The sequence below is a fragment of the Lethenteron reissneri genome, chromosome 9 (genome assembly GCF_015708825.2).
Source record: "Lethenteron reissneri isolate LAM-NWPU_2019-01 chromosome 9, ASM1570882v1, whole genome shotgun sequence".
Lineage (NCBI taxonomy): Eukaryota > Metazoa > Chordata > Hyperoartia > Petromyzontiformes > Petromyzontidae > Lethenteron > Lethenteron reissneri.
The window spans coordinates 4,803,129-4,828,197 of record NC_083787.1 but is presented as its reverse complement, the minus strand read 5'-3'; the positions used below and the strand labels follow the sequence as shown (position 1 = coordinate 4,828,197).

Sequence of the window (25,069 nt, the reverse complement as noted above, 5' to 3'; positions counted from 1 at the left end):
CCGACCATCAGGGGAGGTAATGCTGACTCCTCACCCGGAGTTGGCAAAACGGTATGGGATAGTGGGATCCGCCACGTTGGTAAACGCAGATGGGGACCGATTGTTTATGCGGATGTTTAACCCCCACAGTTCCCCAGCGATACTGCGACGGCGCACCCCGATAGCCACAGTACACCCCCTGCACGCACGCCACTCTAACGACTCGGTGTTCGCACTCTGGGCTGAGGACCCCGGTCGTCCTGAGGGTGAGCAGGACCTGGCCTGGCGAGTCGGCCCAACTCCCCGAGCCGAAGTCGTTCCCCTGCTCGACGCGTTACATGTACCATGGGCGGATTTACCTAAGGGAGAGGCCGATCGGCTGCGCGAGTTACTGCGGGAGTATGCCGACGTGTTCAGCGAACACGACTCGGACGTGGGTCGGACCGACCTTGTTAAGCACCAAATTGACACCGGTGCAGCCCGACCCATCAAACTCCCTGCATACCGAGTGGGCGCACCCGAACGCACCCAGATCAAAGAGGCGGTTGGGGACATGCTTCGCGATAACATAATTCAGCCCTCGGCGAGCCCCTGGTCAGCCCCGGTGGTACTAGTAACGAAAAAGGATGGGTCAACCCGGTTCTGCGTCGATTATCGTAAACTGAACGCAGTCACGCTCGGCGACGCCTTCCCCATACCCCGCATCGACGACACTTTTGACAGCCTCGCCGGAGCGCGATATTTTTCCACCCTCGATCTCGCGTCCGGGTACTGGCAGGTGGAGATGGCGGAGGAGGATCGGCCGAAAACCGCATTCACCACCCCGATGGGACTATTCGAGTTTCGAGTACTCCCGTTCGGACTCACCAATGCACCCGCGACGTTCCAGCGGCTGATGGAGTTGGTGATGCGGGGTTTGCAATGGGAACAGTGCCTGATTTACTTGGACGATGTGATCGTGTTCAGTAGATCTTTGTCTGAGCATTGGTCCAGGCTACGAGAGGTGTTCCAGCGACTGCGAGCGGCTCATCTCAAGCTCAAGCCACGTAAGTGTTACATCGCACAACGCGAGGTGGGGTACCTCGGGCATCGCGTCAGCGAGGCAGGCGTGCGTACCGATCCGGAGAAGGTACGCGCCGTAGTGGAGTGGCCACGGCCAAGGAATCTGACGGAGATCAGATCATTTTTGGGGCTCGCCACCTATTATCGTCGATTTGTAAAGGGATTCAGCGAGATCGCACGCCCCCTCACCCAACTCACTTCCCCTAAGCACCCCCATCAGTGGACGGGGGCCTGCCAGACGGCCTTCACCACTCTCAAAGACCACCTGACCCACGCCCCCACCCTCGCTTTCCCCGATTTTACCACCGATTTTATTTTGGACACCGACGCCTGCAGCAGCGGGCTGGGCGCGGTGTTGTCACAGGTACAGGATGGGACGGAACGAGTCATCGCGTACGCCAGCCGGACCTTGAGTGGGGTCGAGCTGAACTATTGCGTGACCCGCCAAGAGTTGTACGCCGTGATTTTCGCATGTAAGCAGTTCCGGCCGTATTTGTACGGCAGGAGATGTCGCGTACGCACTGACCATTATGCTCTTCAGTTCCTTCTTACATTCAAGGAGCCGCGGGGGCAGATGGCCCGTTGGTTGGCGCAGTTGCAGGAGTACAACCTGCAAATCGAGTATCGGGCTGGCCGGACGCATGCAAACGCGGACGCCTTGTCGAGGCGGCCCACGGTGTACGCCGAGACAAGGGCGGAGGAGGCCTGCCCCTGTTTCACGGGGGGACGCTGCCGGCAGGCAACGGACCCCCGAGAGGCCGCGGCCACTGACCCCCCCCCCAGCGAGAGAGAGTGCAGTGTGCGCCACAGAGACCCTCACAGGTGGCACCGAGGATCCCGTCGACCGCCCGGCAAGCGCGGGATCCGCGGCTCGGGACCCGATCGGACGGATCCAGGAGGACGTCGGCTGCGCCTTCCCGGGCCTGAACGACGAGCAGCTGAGACAGACCCAGCAGCGAGATCCGGATCTGGCGGCCGTGGAGGCGGCACTGCGGGAGGAAAAGAGCGCCCTACCAGGACCCTGGAGCGGTTTGTATGCCCGGTTGTGTGTGCAGAACGGAGTGGTACGGGAGTTAACCGAGGCCGGCCAGCCGGGGTGCATCTGTGTTCCTGCCCAGGTGCGACCCCAGCTGCTACGGCTGGTGCATGACCACCCACTCGGGGGCCACGATGGGGAACGACGCACTCGAGAGACCCTGCGTCGCCAGTATCTCTGGCCCAAATTGGCACAAGACGTGGCGGCCTGGGTACAGGGCTGCCGCGCCTGTCAGCAGTGCGGGCCGAAACCGGCACGATACCAGGTACCCCTAAGGCCGTTCCGCGTCAGCCGCACGAATCAGCTGGTCGGGATCGATCTACAGGGGCCATTCCCACGATCCCATCGAGGCAACCGGTATATTCTAGTCGCAGTAGAGTATTTCACCCGCTACCCCGTGGCAGTGGCCATCCCTGATAAAACGGCCTTGGTGGTGGCCCGGGCATTCGTAGAACATTACGTACTCAAGCACGGGATCCCGGAACGAGTCCTCACCGACCAGGATAGCGAGTTCGAGGCCGAGCTGTTCCAGGCACTGTGCCGAGAATTCGGAATCCAGAAGGACCGAACCACAGCGTATCACCCCCAAGCGAACGGTATGGTAGAGCGCATGAATCAGACCCTAGCGGGGAAACTCAAACGTATGGCGGCCGCAAATCAACGGGATTGGGACGAACACCTCCCCTATGCCCTTTTCGCCTACGCCACGACCGTACACACGTCGACGGGACAAACCCCGTTTTTAATGATGTTCGGCCGTGAGTCTCGTTTACCCGCAGATCTGCTATTCGGCGTCCCTTCCCCCCAGCCGGAGGAGGGAAGCCGCCCCGTGGAACACCTGTTGGAGACCCTGCGAGAAGCCCGAGGCCGAGCATACCCGCAAGGGGAAGCCGCGCATCGGCGGCAGGAACAGGGCACCCGACCCCGCATGGAACCCCCCTTATTCCTGACAGGCGCTAAGGTGTGGCTACACACCCCTCGCGTCGGGGCCGGGCAGGTGGGGAAACTGACGACCTACTGGCGGGGACCCTGGACCGTGGTGCGGCAGATATCCCCCTGGACGGTACTAATTTACGGCGGGGAGAGGGGTCGAGAGACGGTGGTCAATGTCCGCCGCTTAAAACCATGGAAAGCGGCCCCGGCGAGAGAGGACTCCGTCACCCGAAAGCCCCGAAATCCCAGAGTACCCGCACCCCTCGTGTTGGGGGGCCTCGCACACTACATGGGCCCCGCCGGGTCCCCGAGACGCCCCGATCCAGTCCGGAGACGGCGCGGACGACGGCCACTAAACCCTTCCGCTGCTGAGTTTGTGCCCCAGCCCACAGGTGCCGGGGGACGGGGAGAGCCGCTGGAGTGGAGGAGGAGACCGCCGCAGGAGCTACAGAGGACGGAACCACCCGCCCCGAGGCCAGCCACCAGGTCCGGACGGATCCCCCGGACCCCGCAACGTTTCCTCGTGGGCGCGGCCCAAGCGAGGTGCTCCAGTCAACCCGGGACGGGGACTGGCACCTCGGGGGGCTATGTGATGCCGCCGCCACGAAGCCGTTCGGCAGGCACCAAATCCCCGACCTCGCCACCACCAAGCAACGGAGCCGACCCCGCGTCCCCCTCACCTCACCTCACATGAACACACCCGCACTCATTTCCCCCCCCCCATAGAGCTCCGAGGGGAGGTCGCCTGGCCGACCGGTTTTTATCCGAGAGACCCTTATCGGGATTAATTCTCACGGTTTCCGGCGATCAGGGAATTGGATGACCTCCCCCGTGCTACGTGGCACCGCGGCGCTGCGGCCGGCCTTAATATGGTGTGGTCGCGGCGTGGGGCATTCGGCCACCGCGGTTGAGGCGCATTTCCCCCACACACACTCCCACGGGTCGACGGGGCAAGCAGGGGAGGCACGGGACAGCATGAATAGCGGGGTCACAGGGGCTGTTGCGCATAGTCATGGAGGGTTGGGATAATTGTGCTTGAGCGCGCAGGCCCCATTGTTAGGAAGGGTAAGGGAGTAATTAGGATGTACGCCGCCAACGTCGCTCACTGATTAGCATATCAACAGCGCCCGGGAACCGCCGTGCGCGGGCTTGGGGTGCACGAGCCCATTGTTCAGCGCAGCATCCCCTTTGAGGTAGGGAGGATAAATAGAGGAGCGCAGAGGGGAAATCGCTCTCTTCTCTCCAGCGCCAGGCGACAGGACGCTCTCCAGTCCAGCGACCCGATCGTCCGTGAGACGCATCGAGGTACGCTGCGAGCACGGGATCAACGAACCGCCGTGGGCATCTAGCAGGAAGTAAGTAGGTGAATTAGAATCATAGCAGATAAATCGGGAATAGGTATAAAGGTATCAGCGTAGGCCAGCCTCGTCGACTCACTGATTTAACATTAAATTACCAGGTATCAGATAATAAATCATTAATAGCGAAGCGTGGTCTCGCGTGATATTGTCGTGCAGTGTGAGCGTGTGGGTGCGCGTGTGTACACTGTGGTTCACCACGTGAGTGAGCGCTGCGTAGAGCGGCGCACGAGTGGGTGTCGCGTGTGCAGGTGTGTGCGCTCGTAGTGTGGGTGAAGGGGTCGGTGCGTCCGCAGGTCCCCGATCCGTCTGTCGCCGCCGGGACTCGCGCAGTGTGAGGGCAGCGTCGTTCGCCCCCGACCCCCGTTTAATAGCGCGTGATCCGTGGAGAGACAACGCAGCGTCTGCAGGTGAACGAGGGCGTGCGGCGAGCTATGCCTCTCACACGAGCTCGCGGAGGGACGGACCAGGGAGGGGAGCCGTCGGGCGATGAGCCCAGCGACGGCAGCAGCTGCTCGCAGAGCAGCGAGGGGTCGGCGCACGGCGGAGCCCCTGCCATAGGCACGGAGCAGGGAGGGACTCCGGGGACCAGCGGCCCCAACACAGGTTCATGAAGCGGTGCGCTAACTGCTGTGCCATAGCTCCACCTGAGCTTCGAAAGAAAAAAATAGACTAATTCCCAGGCACGGTTTCAGAAATGTGAATTCACTCATATTTAAATGCGATAATTAACTCCGGACAAAACTCGCAACGGAAATTATAGTTAGCAGTCATGCTGCTATACGACTGGAAACTTTTAGTTGCTGACAGTACTTTATTGCCATCACTTTTCATAATCACCGCCTTGAAAATGAAAAAAACAATATTTAAACCGGCAATTTCAAACGCTGTAACTGAAGTCTCTGAGGTTTTATTCGTGTTAGTTTCAAGGTACATATATATATTTAACATGTGCATTAAAACGGTCGTGTAGTATTAATGAGTCCGAAAGATAATTTCACAAATGATACGGCATTTTCACTGTTATTCAAAAGCAATTAATTGTTTTGCCTTTTCAACCGGCTAAAAATCAACCACAATTTGTTTTTAATAATTTTAAAAAGACAAATTAGATTTCTTGGGCATGTGACTGCAAAACAAGAGACTGAATATATTAATGTTTTTGGCTGATAAAATTGCAGGTACAACAACGAAGCCGGGGAGGATAGCAAATTAAGTAAATAAGCAATTTGAACAAATGAATGCAACTGGGATTGTTAAATGCCAAGTTGCTGAGAAATGTCAAGGATAGCGCTAAATGGAAGGTCACAATCGCCGACCTCTTTGAGAAAGAACGTGGCAGAAAGAGAGAAAAAAAATCATCCACAGCTCAAATGCAAGTAACCACACAGTGTGGTGGGTTGTTAACACGTGGCTTTCTTTTTGGAGGTGGTAGCACCAAGGATCTATGTTGTAATAGATTAAGTCAGGCCTCATTATTGTTACGAGTGCGATGCTACTTGATTACAAAATTCTGATCATTAGATGTTCACATTCCACCGTTTAATAAGAGCTCCACATGATGAAATCCTCTTTGGCACCTCAACCCAACCAACGTTGATTTGTGGTCAACTTTCACCATTCTAAGTAATTTATTGCAAAAGTAAAAAGAACACCCATTTACAAAACCGCAGGGTTCTGGGGATAAGTCAAACTCTGAGCAGGCACAAACTAATACTCTCCCTCTCTTCCCTTCTTCTCGCTCCCTGTCCATCTCTCTCTCTCTGTGCACGCGCATCACACGTTCACACGCATGTGGCAACCGAAAGAACACGCCAGGTGCGTTTCCGCAGGCAAGACGGCAACACAAACAAATGGGTACAATTAAATGCCATGATTTTGGTGAAAAACAAGACTGGGTGAGCAAAGATGCAAACCAGGGCAGCCCAAGGCCACACCAGGGCAGGCAGCGTATTGCTCCAGCGAGTATTTTCCAGCAGCATCGCAAACTTGGGCAAAGTGGCGAGGCATCCAGTCGCGAGCGCTGAGACTCCATCACGACTCTGGTCGTTGGGGTCTCTTGTTGATCTCAGTGCGTGCTTATTTTAGGAATAGCGGTGATGCCTCCCCACGTGCGCCTGTAATTGTGCCATTAGAGAGTGGATAACAAGTCCAGAATGCCATTACCCCGCGTTAGAGTCCGATTGTTTTCACAAACCACTGACTGCGCAGGGACACTTTTGGAGATTGCTGGCGAAATGTAATTTTGGCAGGACAATGTTTGGTCGACAATTTTCTTTACTCGGTGGTAAATCACTGTTTTAGTTTTGTTTTAATGTACACTACAAAGACAAAAGATCCCCCCCTCCATGTAGCGATTCAGACTTTTGGGGAAAGTGCTGTTAGTGAGCACGTATTAAGGTCTTCAATTGCACGCGAGGGAGTGGTGCAGTTGGTAGAATGTCTGACCACCTTTGTCTTCCCAGTGTTAATGTTTAGGCACCAAATTAATTTAAGGCTAAGTCAACCTACGGAAGGCTCGGGTCAAGTTTAGATTCCACAAGACACCAATGTTCGTCATCGGTGGGAATAGACTTAAGTTGGGTTTGGACTGCACTCAAGTAAACAATGTGCCATTTACCATTATCCACAAAGACAAAGATCCCCCATATAGCCTTATGGACTACTGGGGGCAAGTGGTGTTTGCGAATACTTATTAAGCCAATAGTAGACTGCAAAGCCAACGTCAAACCCAGCCAGTTTTGTCTCCCCAAGTGTCGATGTTTATGATCGCGCCAGGTACTCATTTAAGTCGAGTCGAACAGGGGAAGGACCAGATCAAGCTATGGTACCACCTGGCACGGACATTTACCATTGGCAGGAATGATAATCCTGTTTGCTGGGCTCGTCGTGCAGCGTGCTGCCCATCATTGCACATCCACACACACAATCACACCAAGCACTGTCATTATCTGAAATGTATTTCTTTTTTATACCCACAGTATAATGAACTCATTCTTATGCAAAAAATAAGTTAATACCAGAGTCTGGCCATGAAGAGAATTCAATCTTACACCGTACACAAAAGGCTCTGCCCAACTTCCCCCACTAAAATAAACGCTGATGAATTTGTGTATGCTGTGCATGATCTCATACTGAAAGACAACAACTGACCAAACACAGTTATCCATTACAACCTGCTGCGTTTTATCCAATGCCTCGACAGCCAGACGATGATGCGTCAACTCGGAGCAGTCACGGTTAAGCAATTCGGCTCTTGGCAAAGCAGTTGTTCAACATTCACTCTACCCACTTGGGGCCTCTTTAGAGAGAGAAAAAAAACAAGCAGAGGACGGAACTTTCTCTCAATACCAAAGTGCGATTCACTGCACTCCACATGCTGCAAAAGAGCTTTGACGCTTTTAAACATATTTCCAGCTACTCCACTTTACAGTGGCAACGGGAGTAGAGGTACCCATCCTCCTGTAAGTCCAGAGTCAAGTTCTCACCTTCACAGTGGGATACTTTTTTCGCCAAGTAACTGCAATGGGTAAGCAACTGTTGGTCCCGCTGCGATTTCTGACTTGCGGAATCATGGTTTTAAACTAAAACGAAGCAATAAACTACCAGGTAAGGCCCACTGAGTGATATAGCTCATTTTCAGAAGCGACCTGGCCACAAATGATAGCTCAACGAAGTGGCTTATCATGTGGACATTTCTAGCAGCCATATACTCTTAAACGCATGTTTCTAAATGTGGAGGGAAAAACCAGAAGAACCGGAGAAATATCCACGTCACCACGGGGAGAGAGACACGCAAACTCCAAATATACGGGCGTCAGGGTCAAGATAGAACCCACGCCCTCCCTCCATACCTTGGCGAGGTAGTTAAAATTTCGCCACCATGGCGGCCACCGTGGTTGCCACGACTGCGCCTGGCATCGCAAGGCACTGGCCCCCTTAGCCGTGTTCCGTGGCATGCGAACAAATCCTGTCGGCACGGCGTCATAATGAACGGCACACGTAAAACTTTTCACCGTAATGACGGGAACAAACCTGAAGAAGCGGCACAGGGCAACGGTTTTACACACACCCGGGGGGTCACGAGATGTCTCGACTGAAGGTTAGGGGAAACACAAGAGTTCGGGCTCGACTTTTTGCGTTCAGAAATGAACGACAAACCATGCACTCGTTTTTTTTTCTGTCAAAATGACGATTTGCCATTTGGCGGCGGGACCAGCAAATCAGCGCAAAGGTCTCCAAGCAGCTGTTACCGCAGGTATCATGAATGGCGTGGCGGCATTAATAAAGAGCGCAAATGTTTTACTGCCAACTTTTGCAAAGGTTTCGACCACAAACTTGTCCTGAGTTACACAAAAACATTTCACACTTTGCAACAGCGCCGGGGGGGGGGGGGCGGGGGGGGGGGGTTTATTTGGCAAACGAGTTAGACGCAACAACGTTAAAAGCCGCGGGAACCTTTTATAATGTGGATCTGGCAATAATCACAATGGAAGCCTAAAAACAAAAAGACGCCATTAAAACTCAAAATCGTCCCCCCCCCCAGCGCGCCTGTGAGGATCTGTGGGAAGAAGTGAATCTGAGCGGTGGGCTTTGAGGCTATTCAGATAACTCGGATCAACAAAGGGTTCCGCATTGAAGGACTTTGAGGCTAATGTATCCGTGTGGCAGGAGGGACAATGGTAACATGTAACAGGCCGCAAGGGAGAGGGGGTTGTCGCTGGCAGCAATTGCTGTGCTCTCATTAAGCGTTTGCTCACAACATGGCAACGTACGCAAGGGCACGTTCGGTGTTGCTACGGAGCATGTCCGAAAGCGTTCGTTTTGAACAGCGAACCAGAATAATCAAAGTGTCCCGTCAAACATTTACGTACCTTATAATAAATGCAATCACGTACATCCAACGAAAATTGTGAATGGTTTACGAATTTACGTGGTAGTTTTTTTCTTTTGAAGCGTGGAGTGAAGCAACGATGGTCTTTTCCTGTTCCTATTCAGCATTATTATTCGTAGTTATGTCCAACTAAAATGCATAATTCAATTGAGAGGGCTTGCCTATCGAATACGACACGCTTGGCATTCGGAGTGGTTCGGAAGAGGTGTCAACTATGACTCCACCTGGATTTGTGATGTGTGCCATACGCACACTCGGGTATACGACACTGAATGGAATGCGTTCCTGATATGTGATGCCCATCCATCAATGTCATAGTTACCTGAGCATTCTCTGAATGTCATTGAAGCGTTCGGCAGATCGACGCGGTACTGCACAACGACATTTGTACAAATCACAACAATTTTTGGTTTTATTGCACCTCAGTTGTGGCTGGGTTTAATCAACACGGGCGCCGAAACGATCGAACGATCAAAGTTTGCCAATCAGCAGACACAGATGTGTGGCAATTGATATGCACATCAGCTGATGCCCAGTATGCAGTGATAATCACGGGAGTTGCGGGACCACTGGCAATGAGATGAATGTGCGTACATTACTCTGCGGCGCTGTGCAACGCCGGAGATAAAATGCCTGTGCAGGCATTTCTCAACCGCCCCCTCTGCAATTCACTCACGCTGCACAAAGGACCCTTGCTTCAGAGACACACCGGGCCCCCGCTGTTGCACTGTGCGGAATAATTCATCGCCAGATTTGTCTGCATGTGGGATTTAACGGTGATTTGCATTGACTTGCAAATCTCACTAATAATTATGCATAAAAGACAACGATGCGGCGTGCAGCCTTAACAGACTTTTGCGGCAAGTGCTGTCAGCGAGCCCCTACAAAGGCCGGCACGGTGCACAAGGGGGTGCTCGGCCAGCACTATGCCCGGCAGCCTTTGTCTTCCTAATGGCGATGTTTATGCAATTCACCAGGTACTTATTTGAGGCTGAGTCAACCTAGGGGAACCCCAGGACTGGTTCAAATAATAGTCACTGATCTTGGCCATGCGTGGGAATCGAACTCGGGTTGCTGGGTTCGCATCGCAGCATGCTAACAGCTACGCCACCGCTCCGGACAACACACACACACACGTGCATCCAACACGCGGTACCTGGGTGCCAATGACATATTGGCACTGTAAATTTGAAAAAGCAAGGTGATCAATCAAACAGTCACCAAAATGAGGCAGTCTTTCTAAACAACAATTTGTTATTTACACCACGTGCCACATAAATCATGGCAGCCTTCCCTCCACACGGAGCAAGACAGACAGCGTGCATTAAACAAAACGTAATGTATACAATGCAAGCGTTTCATTGACAGGTTATTGATTTATCGATTTATCTATCTCCCCCAAAATGTGTGGTTTCGCCAAAAAATGTACTCCAATGCACAGACAAAGACTGGCCGTAGGACCTTAATCACGTTTAATTATGCAACGCTATGCAAACCCAACACGACTTCCAAAATGACACGGCTGTAAATAAAATAGATTAAAATGTGTGGTCAAGGAAAAGGTGCCAATGCATGCCCTTGTGCGATATACACATACAACATACACACGTACGTGCGACATACATACACACGTACGTGCGACGTACACATATACATACACGTACGTAGGACGTTCACACGTACGTGTGACATACACACGTACGTGCAGCATACATACACACATATGTGCGACACACACACACGCACGGATGAGCGACATACAGATACACACACACACATGTGCGAGACACACCCCTATGTGCGGCATACACACATATACACGTACGTGCGGCATACACACATATACACAAGTACGGAACAGCCTCCGCATCTTCACCAAGGCCGTTGTTTTGTCACACACACGTGAAAATACTTTTAATCCAACGCTGGGTGACGGCGCGGCCCATGTCATGCGGGTTGGGGGTTATTTGAGCATACTTCACCATGCTAACCGATGCATATTTGGTGATGGGGAGCATAGATGTTGGAGCATAGCACAGCACGAACATTGATTTTGCCGCATGGCCCTCTGCTGGCAACGCATGCCCGCAGCGGCCTGCAGCACCTGTTTTACACACGGTGGCTCTCCATCCATGCGCTAACCAAGCTCATTCACACTTGGCTATTGGGATCTGACAAGATCACAGGCATTCTGTGTGATGTGGTCCACAGGCATGGACATCGTTTAAGAGTTCCTCTCAAATCGAAGGTTCCCTATGAACGACGAATGACAAAGTCGGCGGTTTTTTTGTTTTGGTACGTACATGGGCCGCTGGGTCATCTGGCTGCAGCTTTGATCCTTGCACCTGAAGCACCCGAATGTGGCTCTGTGCAGCACGGCTGTCGGTAACGCAGTCCGCCGGCCAAATGAACCATTCAGCCAAAATCTGCGTTCCCATGGGAACGCTGAGAAGATAAATTGGTCTTTAATGCTCCCATGGGGATTGGTTGCTTTTGCTAAGCGGTTTAGTAAAAGAGAGAAGATAGTAAACGACACACAAAGACGCTCCGTATAGCCCGAACAGACTGTTGGGGCAGGCGCTGTTAAGAGGGCACCTATGAAGGCTGGCGTGGCACACGAGGGGGCGGGTGGCCAGCACCACGCCCGGCTGCCTTTGTCTCCCCAGTGGCGATGTTTACACACACCGCACCAGGTACTCATTTGAGGCTGAGTCGAGATAAGGGAGGCCCAGGACGGGTTCAAATAATCGTCACTGGTGTTGGCTGTGAGTGGGAATCGAGCTCGGGTCCCTGGGTTCGTAGCGCAGCGCCGCTAACTGCAACGCCACCGCTCCGGACAAAACATACACACGCATGCGCGCGCGCGCACACAGTAGATACATTCTAGACCCAATGTCCACATCGCCAAATGTTACTTTTTGTCTGATCTTTGCCAAAAAGACACGCCACCGTTTCCATTGCCGACAATGAAGCTAAGCGCCACGGTGATGCGTTGCCGCTGTTTCAAGAAGGCTTGAAACCGAGCCACTATTTAACTGTGCCTGTGATTCTGTACGGGTGATATACAGTGCCTGGTAAATAAATTATTTGATTAGCCGATGTGCATTTTCAGAAACGTACCGAAATCAGCAAACGCCGACTGCCCGATGACTTTTAAGTCCGCTGGAGGAGGCAGACTCTGGCCGTATGTGAAATTTCCATTCTGCAAACACACAAGCCAGAGCAGGGAATCCATTACCACGGAGTGCATGGGTGTGTGTGTGTGTGTGCTGAACCAAACATTAACGTGCAAGGGCAGATTGGGAGCGCTGCCTGAGCACGTGCATTCAAAAGTTCGCCAAAATGCACACCTGCGGTAATTCCTTTGGGCGACTGAAGCAGGCAAGATGATCTTCCTGAGAGTCCATTTAAGCTTTAAATGAAAGGGCAAGAGCGTCAATGAGGAGCCTCCTCCCTTCAATTCATGGCGAGTATATTGATGTATTGGCGGTACACCGGTGCAGCACAACACAAACAGTAGTAACATCTAAATTCGAATAAGAAAATCTGTTTATCGGTCTTTAATTGACTCTGTCGCCATGTTTGACGCGATTCGAAGGTTTATTCAGTATAATGAGACTTGCTAACAAAAGGCTGATATTGACCGTTGATTTGGGTCCGCTGCATCAAGGAACCATCTGAGTCAAATCCGCCTTTGGAACAAGCAGCCAGCCAATCGTCAACAGGGCTGGGTGCTGCTATACGGCAACAAGACTTAAATTTTGATTTAAAGCTTTCGTGACTGCAGGGATTCATATTCTTGGTTCTTTCGGTAAAGTCACGTAGAAGAGAAACAATAAAATAATAAAAATATAAAACAATACAATTCTCACGACGTTTCGACTGCAACACAAGCAATCATCATCATGTGTGAAATCCACATCAAGAACATTTGAAAAAAGTGGCGTTTTTTTCTTAACGTCAGCACCACGGACAGCGATTTGGCAGTTGTTAAGATGGATGAGTCCATCTATGTTCCGAACATAACAACTGCCAAATCACTGTCCGAGGTGCTGGCAACAAGACTGTTGAGCTTCGTGTTCAGCCGCTCATAACATTCCTCTTCCAACTGCTTGGACATTACGAGAACTGAATTTCATGCGCCCTGCAACCCTGTTCAGAAGATATTCTTGACCGGTGTTGCGAATCACAGAAAACAAAAAAATGCGTTGCTATTTATTTTAATACCGCGCACCGGTGTACCGCCAATACGTTCATATGCCAAGCACTTCAAAGATTGAGGTCGACCACTCCCCTGCCCACCCCCCTACCCGGTGTTTTTGCAATCAGTGCCTCATAAGAGAAGAGCGCTATGAGGAAGCAACGCACACCACTCTTGGACCGTTGGCAAACTGGGCGAGTGCTAAAATGGCCTCTCACCTGTGCCCGCGATGACAGCCTCACTTTGTGACGGCACATGGAAGGAAATGTGCGGCGCCGTGTGATGTCACGCCAAGCAACGATAAGATGGTTAAGAAGGGGGATAGCGTAAAACTCCACGAAGAATTCTAGATTTGAAGCTTTCGTGACTGCAAGGATTCATTCTCTTCGGTTTTTTTGGTAAAGTCACGTAGGTAAAACAATAAAATAAATAAAAACGAAATTATATCACGACGTTTCGGAGGCAACACAAGCCTCCCTCATCAGGTGTAAAAAGGCACAGCAAGATAACTGTGCCTTTTTACACCTGATGGGGGAGGCTTGTGTTGCCTCCGAAACGTCGTGATTTAATTTAGTTGTTTTCATCTATTTTATTTTATTGCTCCACGAAGAATCCCATTCATTTGCTCGCTGGTGTTATCACGGCCGGTGACAACAGATTTCATCGGGATAATGAAGGGGCGGATCAAATACATTTCATACATTTAATACTGTGCATCTGAAAAACCAAATATAACATGAATATACAACACCGCTCCCCTGGTCATGGTCTTCATAAACCTCACGCCTAGATATCTCCACGCATGCTGGGGACTCGAGCCGAGACTGCCCGTTTATTCCGATCTGTGCTCAACCACCGTTATTACGGTGCGGAGTTCTCATTTCTTGCTTCTTTCCAGCCGTGTCGTTCATCCAAAGAACTGTGGACTAAATTAAAGGAACGGGGTCAACTTTGTACGCGTTCTGCTTTGCGTCGCGGGGCCCTTTTGGGGCAAGTGTGAGAAGAAGAAGAAAAAAAATACTCCAGCACGATAAAATAATTATAACATTCCAGTCTGTTGAGATGGAGTGCCGAGACAAGAATGCTTAGCACTTAATTGCACGGGAGTGCTTGGCTAACATTTCGTGTTGTTTGTGTTCAATGCAGAGGGGCTCTTACCACGTTGTACCACATGTCATACTTGACTTGATGGCCATCTTGGTTGGTGAGAAACAAATCTGTCACGAACAGAAATACATTTACACAATTAGCCACCCCCCACCCAAACGTGTAGAGTCGTGCAAATGCTGTTTGAAAACAAGATGGCCACACAGGGCAACTGAGGACAATTCATCAAAATGTTTTCATAATTCTCAACATTATTTACGATTCATAATGCAGGTTTTTTTGTGTGAGATCGCGTACATATATAAATGTGTCGTTAAACCCGCCACTGCCCGACACAGCCAATTAGTAAGGTTTGTCACGAACACAACATGCCAATTCGTTACTAGTACAGCACACCGGTGTGTTGGAGAGCAAAGCCACAACATTCGCTCTCCAACACACCGATGTAGCTGTACTAGTAACGCGTTGCCGTGTTCTGTTTACGTGACAAACCTTACTAATTGACTGTGTCGGGTGGTGGTGGGTTTAACGACACATTTATATATTTACGCGATCTAACCCAAAAAAACTTGTATTAAGGATGATATTGGCCGCGAAATCCTACGTGTTAAAACATTATTTACGATTACAATATTTCGAGTGGAAGTATTTGTGGATGAAGGAAGTTTTTAATTATTAAGATATATACAGTAAAACCTTGGATTGCGAGCATAATTCGTTCCGGAAATGTGTTGGTAATCCAAAGCACTCTTGTATCAGTTGTGATCACGTGACGCTCGGCAGACAAAGCGAATACACGTACTACTCGTATTGCAAGACCTCGCTCGTTTATCAAATAAATATTGATTAAAAATTTTGCTCGTCTTGCAAGACACTCGCGGACCAAGTTACTCGCAATCCAAGGTTTTACTATAGAGGCATTGAAAAATGTGACCGAGCGAGGGACATCTATCCGTGTTACTGTGAAAAATATAAAAAAAATCGGTCTCTTTGAATTTTCCATGATGAAGACAACTGTAAAAGCAGTACAGTTGATTGTTTGCAGGCTCGTAATTTACAAATCAATGGCCAAATGTGGAAAGGTTTCCAGAAGGATGCACGAGATTTTTCTTTCTTAACCATTACCCAGGGACGAAATAGCTTAACTGAACTGTGGAAATCATTCTTAGCCAAAATGTTTCATTAGAATGCAATACTTTGCACAACGCAGGTCACAGTGGAATTGAAATCCTGGAATAGAACGAAATCTATATCATTCTAAAGGAGAAACTCGAAGCAATAACACAATTTTACTTAACAAAAAATGTAACTCGCAAAGACACCTTTCGTAGTAAGCATCAATGATCAACACTTGAGCTGCAACACCTTTCACCACCACATCGGTTAATATTTAACGATCTTGCTGCGTCTCCAATTAAAGCACACTGATGCTTCAAACGGAGGCATCTTGTAATTGGAGCTGCAGACCTCAGTCACAGTCGCTAAGCAGCTGTAATTGCTGGCAGTGAGGCTGCAAGTGCACATTTAAGTAATTACACAAAACGCATAAAATGAATAAACATTCGTCCCTCGATGGGTGAAAGGCAAAAATTGCGGTGCTCATCCCTGACAACAAGCAAGGCAAGACCGCGCGGTCAGGCACAGTGCTTCAAAAACAGGCCCAACGTGCGCGCCCGCGAAAAACTCAGATCAGCTGATGCTGGTCTGCTCATCGGTCCAAATACGAGACTACGATGATATTGTTGTTGTTGTTCTATGAGAGACGAAGCCTTCTACAGCCAGACTCCGCAATTGTGGAATCCCCTTCCTCGGTACATTTATGGATTCTGAGTACGCGTCACTTTTTGAAATCATGTCTTAAAAACTCACCTATTTGTACAGCAGGCTTTCCCAGTAACTTAAGATTTTAAAAAAATCCTGTTGTCTGATTGGATTACTCTGATTCGCTTTTATCATAGTTCTTCATATTATTGGAATTTCGAGAGTGGTAATTGAAACTGTTAGCGTTTTTCTATTTTGCTTAGATTGTATCTATATTTGTGAGTGAAGTTAAAATTAACATACAGCGTTGAAATACTTTAATATGGAAGAGGTTGAATAACATCGTTATTATCTGGGTGCCACGCGTAAACACTCCCGGCACCTCCGATCGGCGCAGTACGGTTGGGAAATAAGTTCGGCACACGATCGTACGTACACACGTGTGGCCAAGCTGGGATCACGGCACCCTGAGTCACCAGACCGACTCTTACAAGAACATCGGCTCTGGGCTCTCGGGGCCACGCCACTGGCTTGCCCTGGTCGGTCCTTAGAAGAACGGCGATCCAGGGGAGTCCCAGGGCCTACGTAGCCGGTCTTCGTTCTTCACTGGTTTAAGCTAAACACTGAACCCCAAGCCCACCGGCTCACCGCCTTATATAGCAACTCCTCCCCCGAGGGGTGGGGCCGTGAGGGATCACAGCGCCGTTTCAGCCCATCAGGCTAAACGGTGCGGACGTGGATGTAAGCATCCTTCCGTGTGCGGGCATAACCACCCCTGGTGTGTTTGTTCGTCCTCCCGTAACACCTCTACACACGCACAGAGACAACTCTCACAGGCACAGACGTGCCCCGGCGGTTTTCCTGCGAGCCCTCGCAGACGTGACCCTATGCGAGCACGATCACCGTCCTGAGTGAAGTGCACGTCGACGAATCGACGCGGTTGCGGGCCCGTGCGGGAGTTGAAACAGATTGTATTATGTTGGGGGGGGGGGGGGGTGGAAAGGAAGCTAAATGGGCGATGAAGAGACGAACAAAGGCAGGCACGGCAGTGCAGTTTTGCTTTTAAATTAAAACGTTTCACAATCACTTCGTGCAGAGCATCTCTAAATGATTAAATACAACCAACTAGCCACAAGCCAATCAATCCGGGTCAAAAACAAGCCAACTCAAGCAAAGGCAGCACGTTCTAAGTTTGATTGAAAATACGCAATTGTGCCAGCAGTTCTGACGAGACTTAACATATACTTACACCAGCCCACAGGGGATTATTGTGTCAGTCCGTCGTGCAGGGAGGGGCTGGGTGGGGAGGGGAGCGTGGGGAGGGGCTGGGTGGGGAGGGTGGGGCTGGGTGGGGAGGGGCTGGGTGGGGAGGGTAGAGAGGGGCTGGGTGGGGAGGGTAGGGAGGGGCTGGGTGTGGAGGGGCTGGATGGGGAGAGTGGGGCTGGGAGGGGTGGGGCTGGGTGGGGAGGGGCTGGTCACCCCGTGGTGCCCTTATAAAACGCAACGTTTAACCTACTCACGCCGGCTTGTGCCCGCCCTCACAGTCGGGCATATTTGCGGAATACACCACGCCGCCGTTGACCCTGGCCATTGACCGAGCAACCCAACGTTCCTACCAGCTCCCTCCGCAGGAATGTGTTTGTTCCAGAGGAAGGCAGCACGACATCTGGGGGCCCTTGCCCATCCTGATTTTAGACAACTTGCCTTCACTAACAAAGCTTCGGCAAACAATTGTTTCAAGGTGCGACTCGGGAGCGCAATGTTTGAGCGTTTCCTGTAAAATATAAAGGCCCACGGTCACAGAGGGCTTCGTGAATAGTATCGATGTAGAATTTAACAGGGAGCCAGAGCAGCGTTTTAAGAACTGGAGTAATATCTAGTGAACTGTGCGTGCCGAGTCGGCACTCTGGCTACGAAAATGAGCGTTACTGTTGTATAAGAGAGAAGTAAAAAAGCACAAACTAACATCTCGGCATATTTATCAGATGGAATGGATCCGAATTTGTCAAAAATGAACGATTCAAATGGTAATATAGGCCTCTGTGGGTATCCAAACACGATTGTGGCTGCAGTCATTCCCACGTTTTCATAGTATTGGAGTAAACACGTGACTATAAAAAAAGGATTTAAATCTTGGGGGGATTTAGCTAAAGTGTATTTGGAGCAGACAAATATCACCTCTGTTTTATTGGAATTTATTCTGAGATAAATCATAGCCACCCATGACTGCATTTCACTCAGGAACTGAGATAGCAGGGAGCCTGTCATCTCCGGATTGGTATGAAAGTAACAATACAAGGAGGGCATCATCTGCATAACAGCGAAAATCCCAAGTTTATATTAGTTAATCCTTGATCCGAGGGGGACACGTAGACACGAAACAGCTTGGGGCCAAGGGCTGAATCTTGTGGAATACTCCACGAACTCACGACCGACGGAGACAAATTGACATCGATGCGCTGAAAATGAAAACCAACGAACGGGGAACATTTTGCATGTTTTACACGGCCCCAATTTGGGTCAGCTACTCAAATTCACTGCAGTGGGGCACGGGAAGACCGTCAGTTTTATGTATCGGTGCGTTCAAACAGTGACGGTCGTGCACGTGATCGATAATGCTCGCGTGTGAAGGGAGGCACACTCCCCGAGGGTCCCCACGGTAAACTTCTCCTAAGCACTATCGATTGCGGAACGTGTGTACGTTCAACTTTGTCCGCGCCGTACGTAGCCAACCGTGCTAACCGGAGGTGCGGGACAACGCCTTCTTGTGGGAGTGCAACGTCAACACAACGTCGTATTTATCCATTTCCGAAAAGTTGCACTCATTCGAGGTTTGAAGTTTTCGTGACTGCAGGGATCCATACTCTTTGCTTCTTTCGGTAAAGTCACGTGGGTATATAAAATTAAATAAATTTAATCACGACGTTTCGGGCGCAACACAAGCGTCCGTCATCAGGTGGGACAACCGCAGCAAGAAACAATTGCTGAAGTGGGCAAAAGGGCTGCTGCAACAAGAGGCTAAATAGGTAAGAGGGGGGGGGGAGGAGCCAGGGAGGAGAGCTAGAGAGGGGGAGTGTGGGGTAGGGAGAGTGGAGTCAGGGTTGCGATTTCCGCATGGAAAATGCGGAAGGAGGGTTCAAATTTTCCCGCATTTTTGCTAAAGTCAACCGCAAACGGTGGAAAGACTACTCCTATGACCGCGCGCTTTTAACAACACGGTAATGCGTTCTATTGGAAAGGATACATGCAAGGCCCAGCATCACGTAGGGCTTTGAGTTACTGATTGGAATGAATATATGATTTCCGCATTTCCGCACAAGAACCACATACTTTATTCAAAAGCGGAGCCGTGATTACGAGCACATGTACATGATGTATCCTTTCCAATAGAACGCATTAACATGTTGTTAAAAGCGCGCGGTCATAGGAGTAGTCTTTCCACCGTTTGCGGTTGACTTTAGCAAAAATGCGGGAAAATTTGAACCCTCCTTCCGCATTTTCCATGCGGAAATCGCAACCCTGAGTGGAGTGCTGCAAGCTAAGACACATACACGGAAAATGCCGAATCTCCAGTTTCTTCAGCCTCCTATCCCAGCCCCACTCACGTCCCTAAAAATGCCGGATTCGGGAGGGGAAGTGAGCGGGGCTGTGAGTGGGAGGCTGAATAAACTGGAGATTCGGCATTTTGCCGTGTATCTGTCTTAGCTTCAGCACTCCACTCCCCCTACCCCCCTCTCTCTTTCTCTCCTCCCTGACTCCTCCCCCGTCTCTTACCTATATAGCCTCTTGTTACAGCAGTCCTTTTGCCCACTTCAGCAATTGTTTTCTTGCTGTGGTTGTCCCACCTGATGACGGACGCTTGAGTTGCACTCATGTTTCTGAGAAAACGTTGAAGAGAACTGTCATGGTGGGACTTCAAAAAAAAAAGCCCAGGCTTTGGATAACGCCAATGTTGGTTACACTGCCAGGTGAAGGTAGAATATGCTTTCAAGGCCAGAACTATTAGTGTGGACTTTTTTTTTTCACTTGAGTTGTTCTTCAGGACTAGATCTCCTACTGGTGAGCTACTCTCCAGGAAACACCTATCAATAACTGCAACTTTAAAAACCCATTAACCAACAAGGATATCGATTTCGCACGTAACTGGACAGTTGTAATATCTGCGGCTTGAACTCGTAACTTCTCCCCTCTTTTGCACAAAACTAAACATAGTTGCACTCAAGCTCAAACTATAACTGGCTGTGAACCCGTCGGACAAGATGCTGCTGTGATGTAATGGTCTGCGCACACTTGAGCCGACTTCGCCGGTTTAATTTCCCGGCGTGGCAGTTGACACAATGGGAAGGTTTCCTAAGATCCCCTGGCCTCTGTCCAGCTAGCAGTATACTAGCTCCACCACACAGTTAGGTGATCGGCAGATCAGATTCGGTGGGGGTAGAGGATGCGTTATTCCCACCTCTTCAAAACACTTGGCCAGCGTGGAAGAGTCCACCAAAATACCCTCTCTCGAGAGGCTGTATAGAACTCCCTGGAGTGGAGGCCCATCTACAGCAGCAAGCAATTGCAGGGCTGCACCTCTATCGTTTTTTATCCATTGCAACCCTGCATGTTGAACGTCATCAGGCGTCACTGCTGGTGGGGAGGCCACAGAGCAGCGATGGTGGAATAATGACATTTTAATGACATTATTAGTCATATGGCAGACTCTGAAGCTTGCGCACTGCTAGTTTCCATGGGACTGACGGTGCTCTACATCTGTCACTAACATGCGCAGACAAGTTAGCTGGGGAAATGATTCTTACATGTTGGCACAAGGCACTTCACTTTCCAAGGTGGACCGTTTATTAGCTCTGAGTAAGCTTTTTGAAAGATTCAAAAATGTTGAAATGAACAAATTATTAATGAGTGTGAAACGACAGACTTCAAGAAGTACAGGCCTTTGCGAGTTGTTCACATGTGAAACCAGATGGTGATGAAAACGCATGATTGATGGTGATGACAATGTATTAGGATGAACATGGATAACTGACAGGGCCAGGATATTTATAAACTCTGATGAATGATGAGGAACAATTATGATAATGAAGATAGATGACTGCAGAATGACGATGATAAATAAGGAATAAACGACAGCGGTGGTGGCGATGGTAAAGATCACGATGATGAAACACGGAGCGACTGGTGTATGTTACGTAACACTGCTGTGTTAATTGCCATATCGTGAGCATTATAAGACTGTCAAATGACGTGAACAATTATTCTCGAATGTACTAAAGCTGAGGAAAAACAAAGTGTGTCCATTGCGTTATCTCCGTTGACCCCGTGTTGTTGTTCGCAAGAGTATGTTCATTATGCGTCAGTCATGGCCAATACTGGTCCAAATAAAAAAAAATTCGCAATCAATTACAGAATTGCAAGAAATTAAATTGGGGTAAAGATAAAGTGTTGAGGAAGTCAAGAAATTTCGATTTAAAGCTTTCGTGACTGCAGGGATTCATCTTCACCTGAGGACGGCTGCTTGTGTTGTGGTCGAAACGTCGTGAGAATTATTTTATTATGTTTTATTTTTATTATTGTATTACTTCCCTTCTACGTGACTTTACCGAAAGAACCAAGAAGTCAAGAAATGTTAAAAGGACTTCCGTGCAAATCGAACGAGGAAAAAAATTGCACGTATTATTAAATGCAGACAGCTGCTGTTAGCGACCGAGCAAAGTGCTTCATCATCAAGCAGCCCAGCGGACGGCAGCGGCGCGGAGCTGTGCGGTAACCCCCCCCCTCCTTACGTCACTCCCGCACTGCCGCTTGGCATTCAAGTCGCTAGACTCGAGGTGGGAGCCGTTGATGGAAGCAAGAAGGGAACGGAGGAATAGTCACGAAAGATGTCACCCAAGAACAAGCAGTTATTTCATTCACGAGGGGAAAGGATCACAAATCACGGGTCACAGTTTTTTAGTTTTGGTACAAACATCGTGCCCAAGTGGGAGAGTCAACGTACGCAAAACCCTCAAGCCATTCGCTTTACAGATAATAATCGATGCTTATGATTATTACGCTATACTCTTGGGTCTTTTGGTAAAGTCACATAGGGAAATAAAATAAAAGAAAAATAATAAAAGATAAAAATAATGAAAATTAAATCACGACGTTTCGAATGCAACACAAGCAATCATCATCAGGTGTGAACACCGACAGCAAGAAATTTTATACTAAAGTGGGAGAGATGCCACAAGACAGAGATTGCGGATGTGTCATGATTACGGACAATATTAAATCGACAGCGATGATAAATGGAAGAAAAGGATTTTTAATTTCCTCAAATACGGTCACACTAATGAACAAAAAAAGAATCAAACTTTCACAGTGAACAGCCAAGTCACACTCAGCAATCCTGAAACTTTTAAATATTTACGAACAGACCACGATCGATACTTGGCCCTTGACAAACATAGAGACGTGGCTTCAAGGGAGCCTCAGGAATAAACCTCAGAGGGTTTCTTGGCATCACGTTGCGAGGATCGGCAATCACTTTTATTTGCGTACCTGCAGTGAAGTCTCGGTTTAGGTCCAAGAAGGCGTGAGAGTGTGGACTGGCAAAGCGCCCGCTGCTTTGGAGGGCATCCACGCAGTTCACCAATCTGGACGCGCACAACACGACAACAGCAAGAGGAAGCATTTGCGGGAGTTGATGAAAAAGAAATTCCAACCAAAACTAACTTTCAATTGGGACACCCCGCAGTCTGTTGCATTAGGCTAACTCCAAGCGTGTTCGAGTGGAAGTTGTGATGCATAACAAAGCAGTTGGCGCGCTGCTGCGCTACAAACCAGATGAACCTATTCCGATTCTTGTTCATGGCCAACACCAAAGACGATTCTCTAAACCGATCCTGGGTCTCCCATAGGTTGACTTGGCCTAAAATGTTGCCTGGTGCGATGTGTACGCGTCGCCACCGGGGAAACAAAGGCCTTTCAGGCATGGTGCTGGCCATACACCGCCTCGTGTGCTGTGCCGGCCTTCATAGGTGCTCACTCCGGCACTTGCCTCAAAAGTTTGTTTCCACTGTAGGTGTCTTTGCTGAGGAGCAGTGTGGCAAGCGGTTTGTGCACTGCGCTGCAACATTCGCGGCCGAGCGATATCTCAACGGGTCCAAAGTGAACTCGGTCTTAAATGAATACTGATGCAGCGCGTAAACAACAGTATGGGTGTTTTGCCATTGCACTGGCCACAACACCCATAGCATGACTTTATAAAGGCAGTGGTTCACTCACTGTGCTATAATCCCAGTCACCTCGGTTTGCTTCGTGACCACTACCATGCATATTATTTGACAAATGATATCTGAACATGGACTGGGCCCTCCCCTGTGAACTCAACCAAAATTAAACAAAAAACTGGGAGTCGTGTTGAAACATCATGACCACGTTGCTGGCTACACCCACTCCTTTTCCATATCTATAACATGTAAATGAACATTGCCAGTAGCGCATAATTGAAGATTATAACCACTCCTAATTCACAATCAATAGACAGTATCAGAATCGCGTACCATGCACGTATCATGGACAACTTTTCCTTGAATTTAGATTTAAAGCTTTCGTGACTGCAGAGATTCATCTTCTTGGTTCTTTCGGTAAAGTCACGTAGAAGGAAAATAATAAAATAATAAAAATAAAACATGATAAAATAATTCTCACGACGTTTCGGCCACAACGCAAGCAGCCGTCTTCAGGTGGAGAACAGGTCTGTCGAGAAGACAGAGTTATTATGCTTTATTTTTATTATTTTATTATTTTCCTTCTACGTGACTTTTCCGAAAGAACCAAGAAGAACTTTCCCTTGCTTCATGCGGCTTGGGTTTGTGCGATTTCGAGCATATGCAGCTCACCTATATCAACACAACATTTGCTACGCTGCGCCACTTGAATTCGCACAGAAGCGCGCTACGCGGACCCAAGTGGGACAAGTAATTGTGTACCGTGCACGCTACTCGGCAGGGCAGTCGTCTCCTCGTGTGGTTACGCGCTTTGTGCGCACCCCCCGACCCCCCCCTTTTTTTGAACAAATCTAACCGCACAAAGCGATGGGAGCTTGCAAGGGAAAGTAGACTCCATTGTGCAAGGTACACAAATGCATGTTTATTTCAATGGAAAAAAAGGTGTTTCTCCGTGCTGCAATAGTACATTATTATGATTATAAACTCAGGGTACCACGTGAATGCATCCTGTTATCTGAACTGACATTTATTTTTTTGTAACTGCAGTGTGACAATACGGTCGCAATTATAGGAAAAGTTGCACTCCCATTGTGCTCAGTCCATTTGTTCTAACCACAGAGAATGCCTTGTGTCTAGCTGAAGTTAAATGATACTAATATTTATACCAAATTATACATATTACCATCACAATATGAATGCTTTGGCAATAAAAAAAAAATACTCTTTAAAAAGGTGATTTTTTTCATCTACTTGAGTCATATCTTTTTGTTAAAAAGCTCTTGTTTCTACACTTGGTAATTTCCCCCAATTTTATTCCGATTGCCCAATGGCTGTCGTCTCACGAGAGAAGAATTACGATAATAATCATCATCATAATTGATTTTTGTCCAGCGCCGTATTTCAGAAGCCATGTCACAAGACCGAGGCACGCCAGACTCACAGCAATGTGCCAGACGATGGCCAGGAAGAAGAGAAAAGGATTTCCACAGAATGCTTATACAAGTGGTCTTTTTTTATCCATTG

The 25,069-nt window shown here is 49.1% G+C and overlaps 1 protein-coding gene across 1 annotated transcript in view; it reads right to left on the bottom strand.

Annotated features, from left to right (window-relative positions):
- ITFG1 (integrin alpha FG-GAP repeat containing 1) overlaps positions 1 to 25,069 on the bottom strand; it is a 192,730-nt gene that overhangs the window by 140,935 nt on the left and 26,726 nt on the right. The window contains exons 6-8 of the mRNA XM_061548724.1: positions 22,875 to 22,969; positions 14,622 to 14,680; positions 12,383 to 12,464 (exon numbers count right to left, since the gene is read on the bottom strand). Of these exons, the coding sequence (XP_061404708.1) occupies positions 12,383 to 12,464; positions 14,622 to 14,680; positions 22,875 to 22,969 (236 nt within the window). The remainder of the gene's footprint in view (positions 1 to 12,382; positions 12,465 to 14,621; positions 14,681 to 22,874; positions 22,970 to 25,069) is intronic.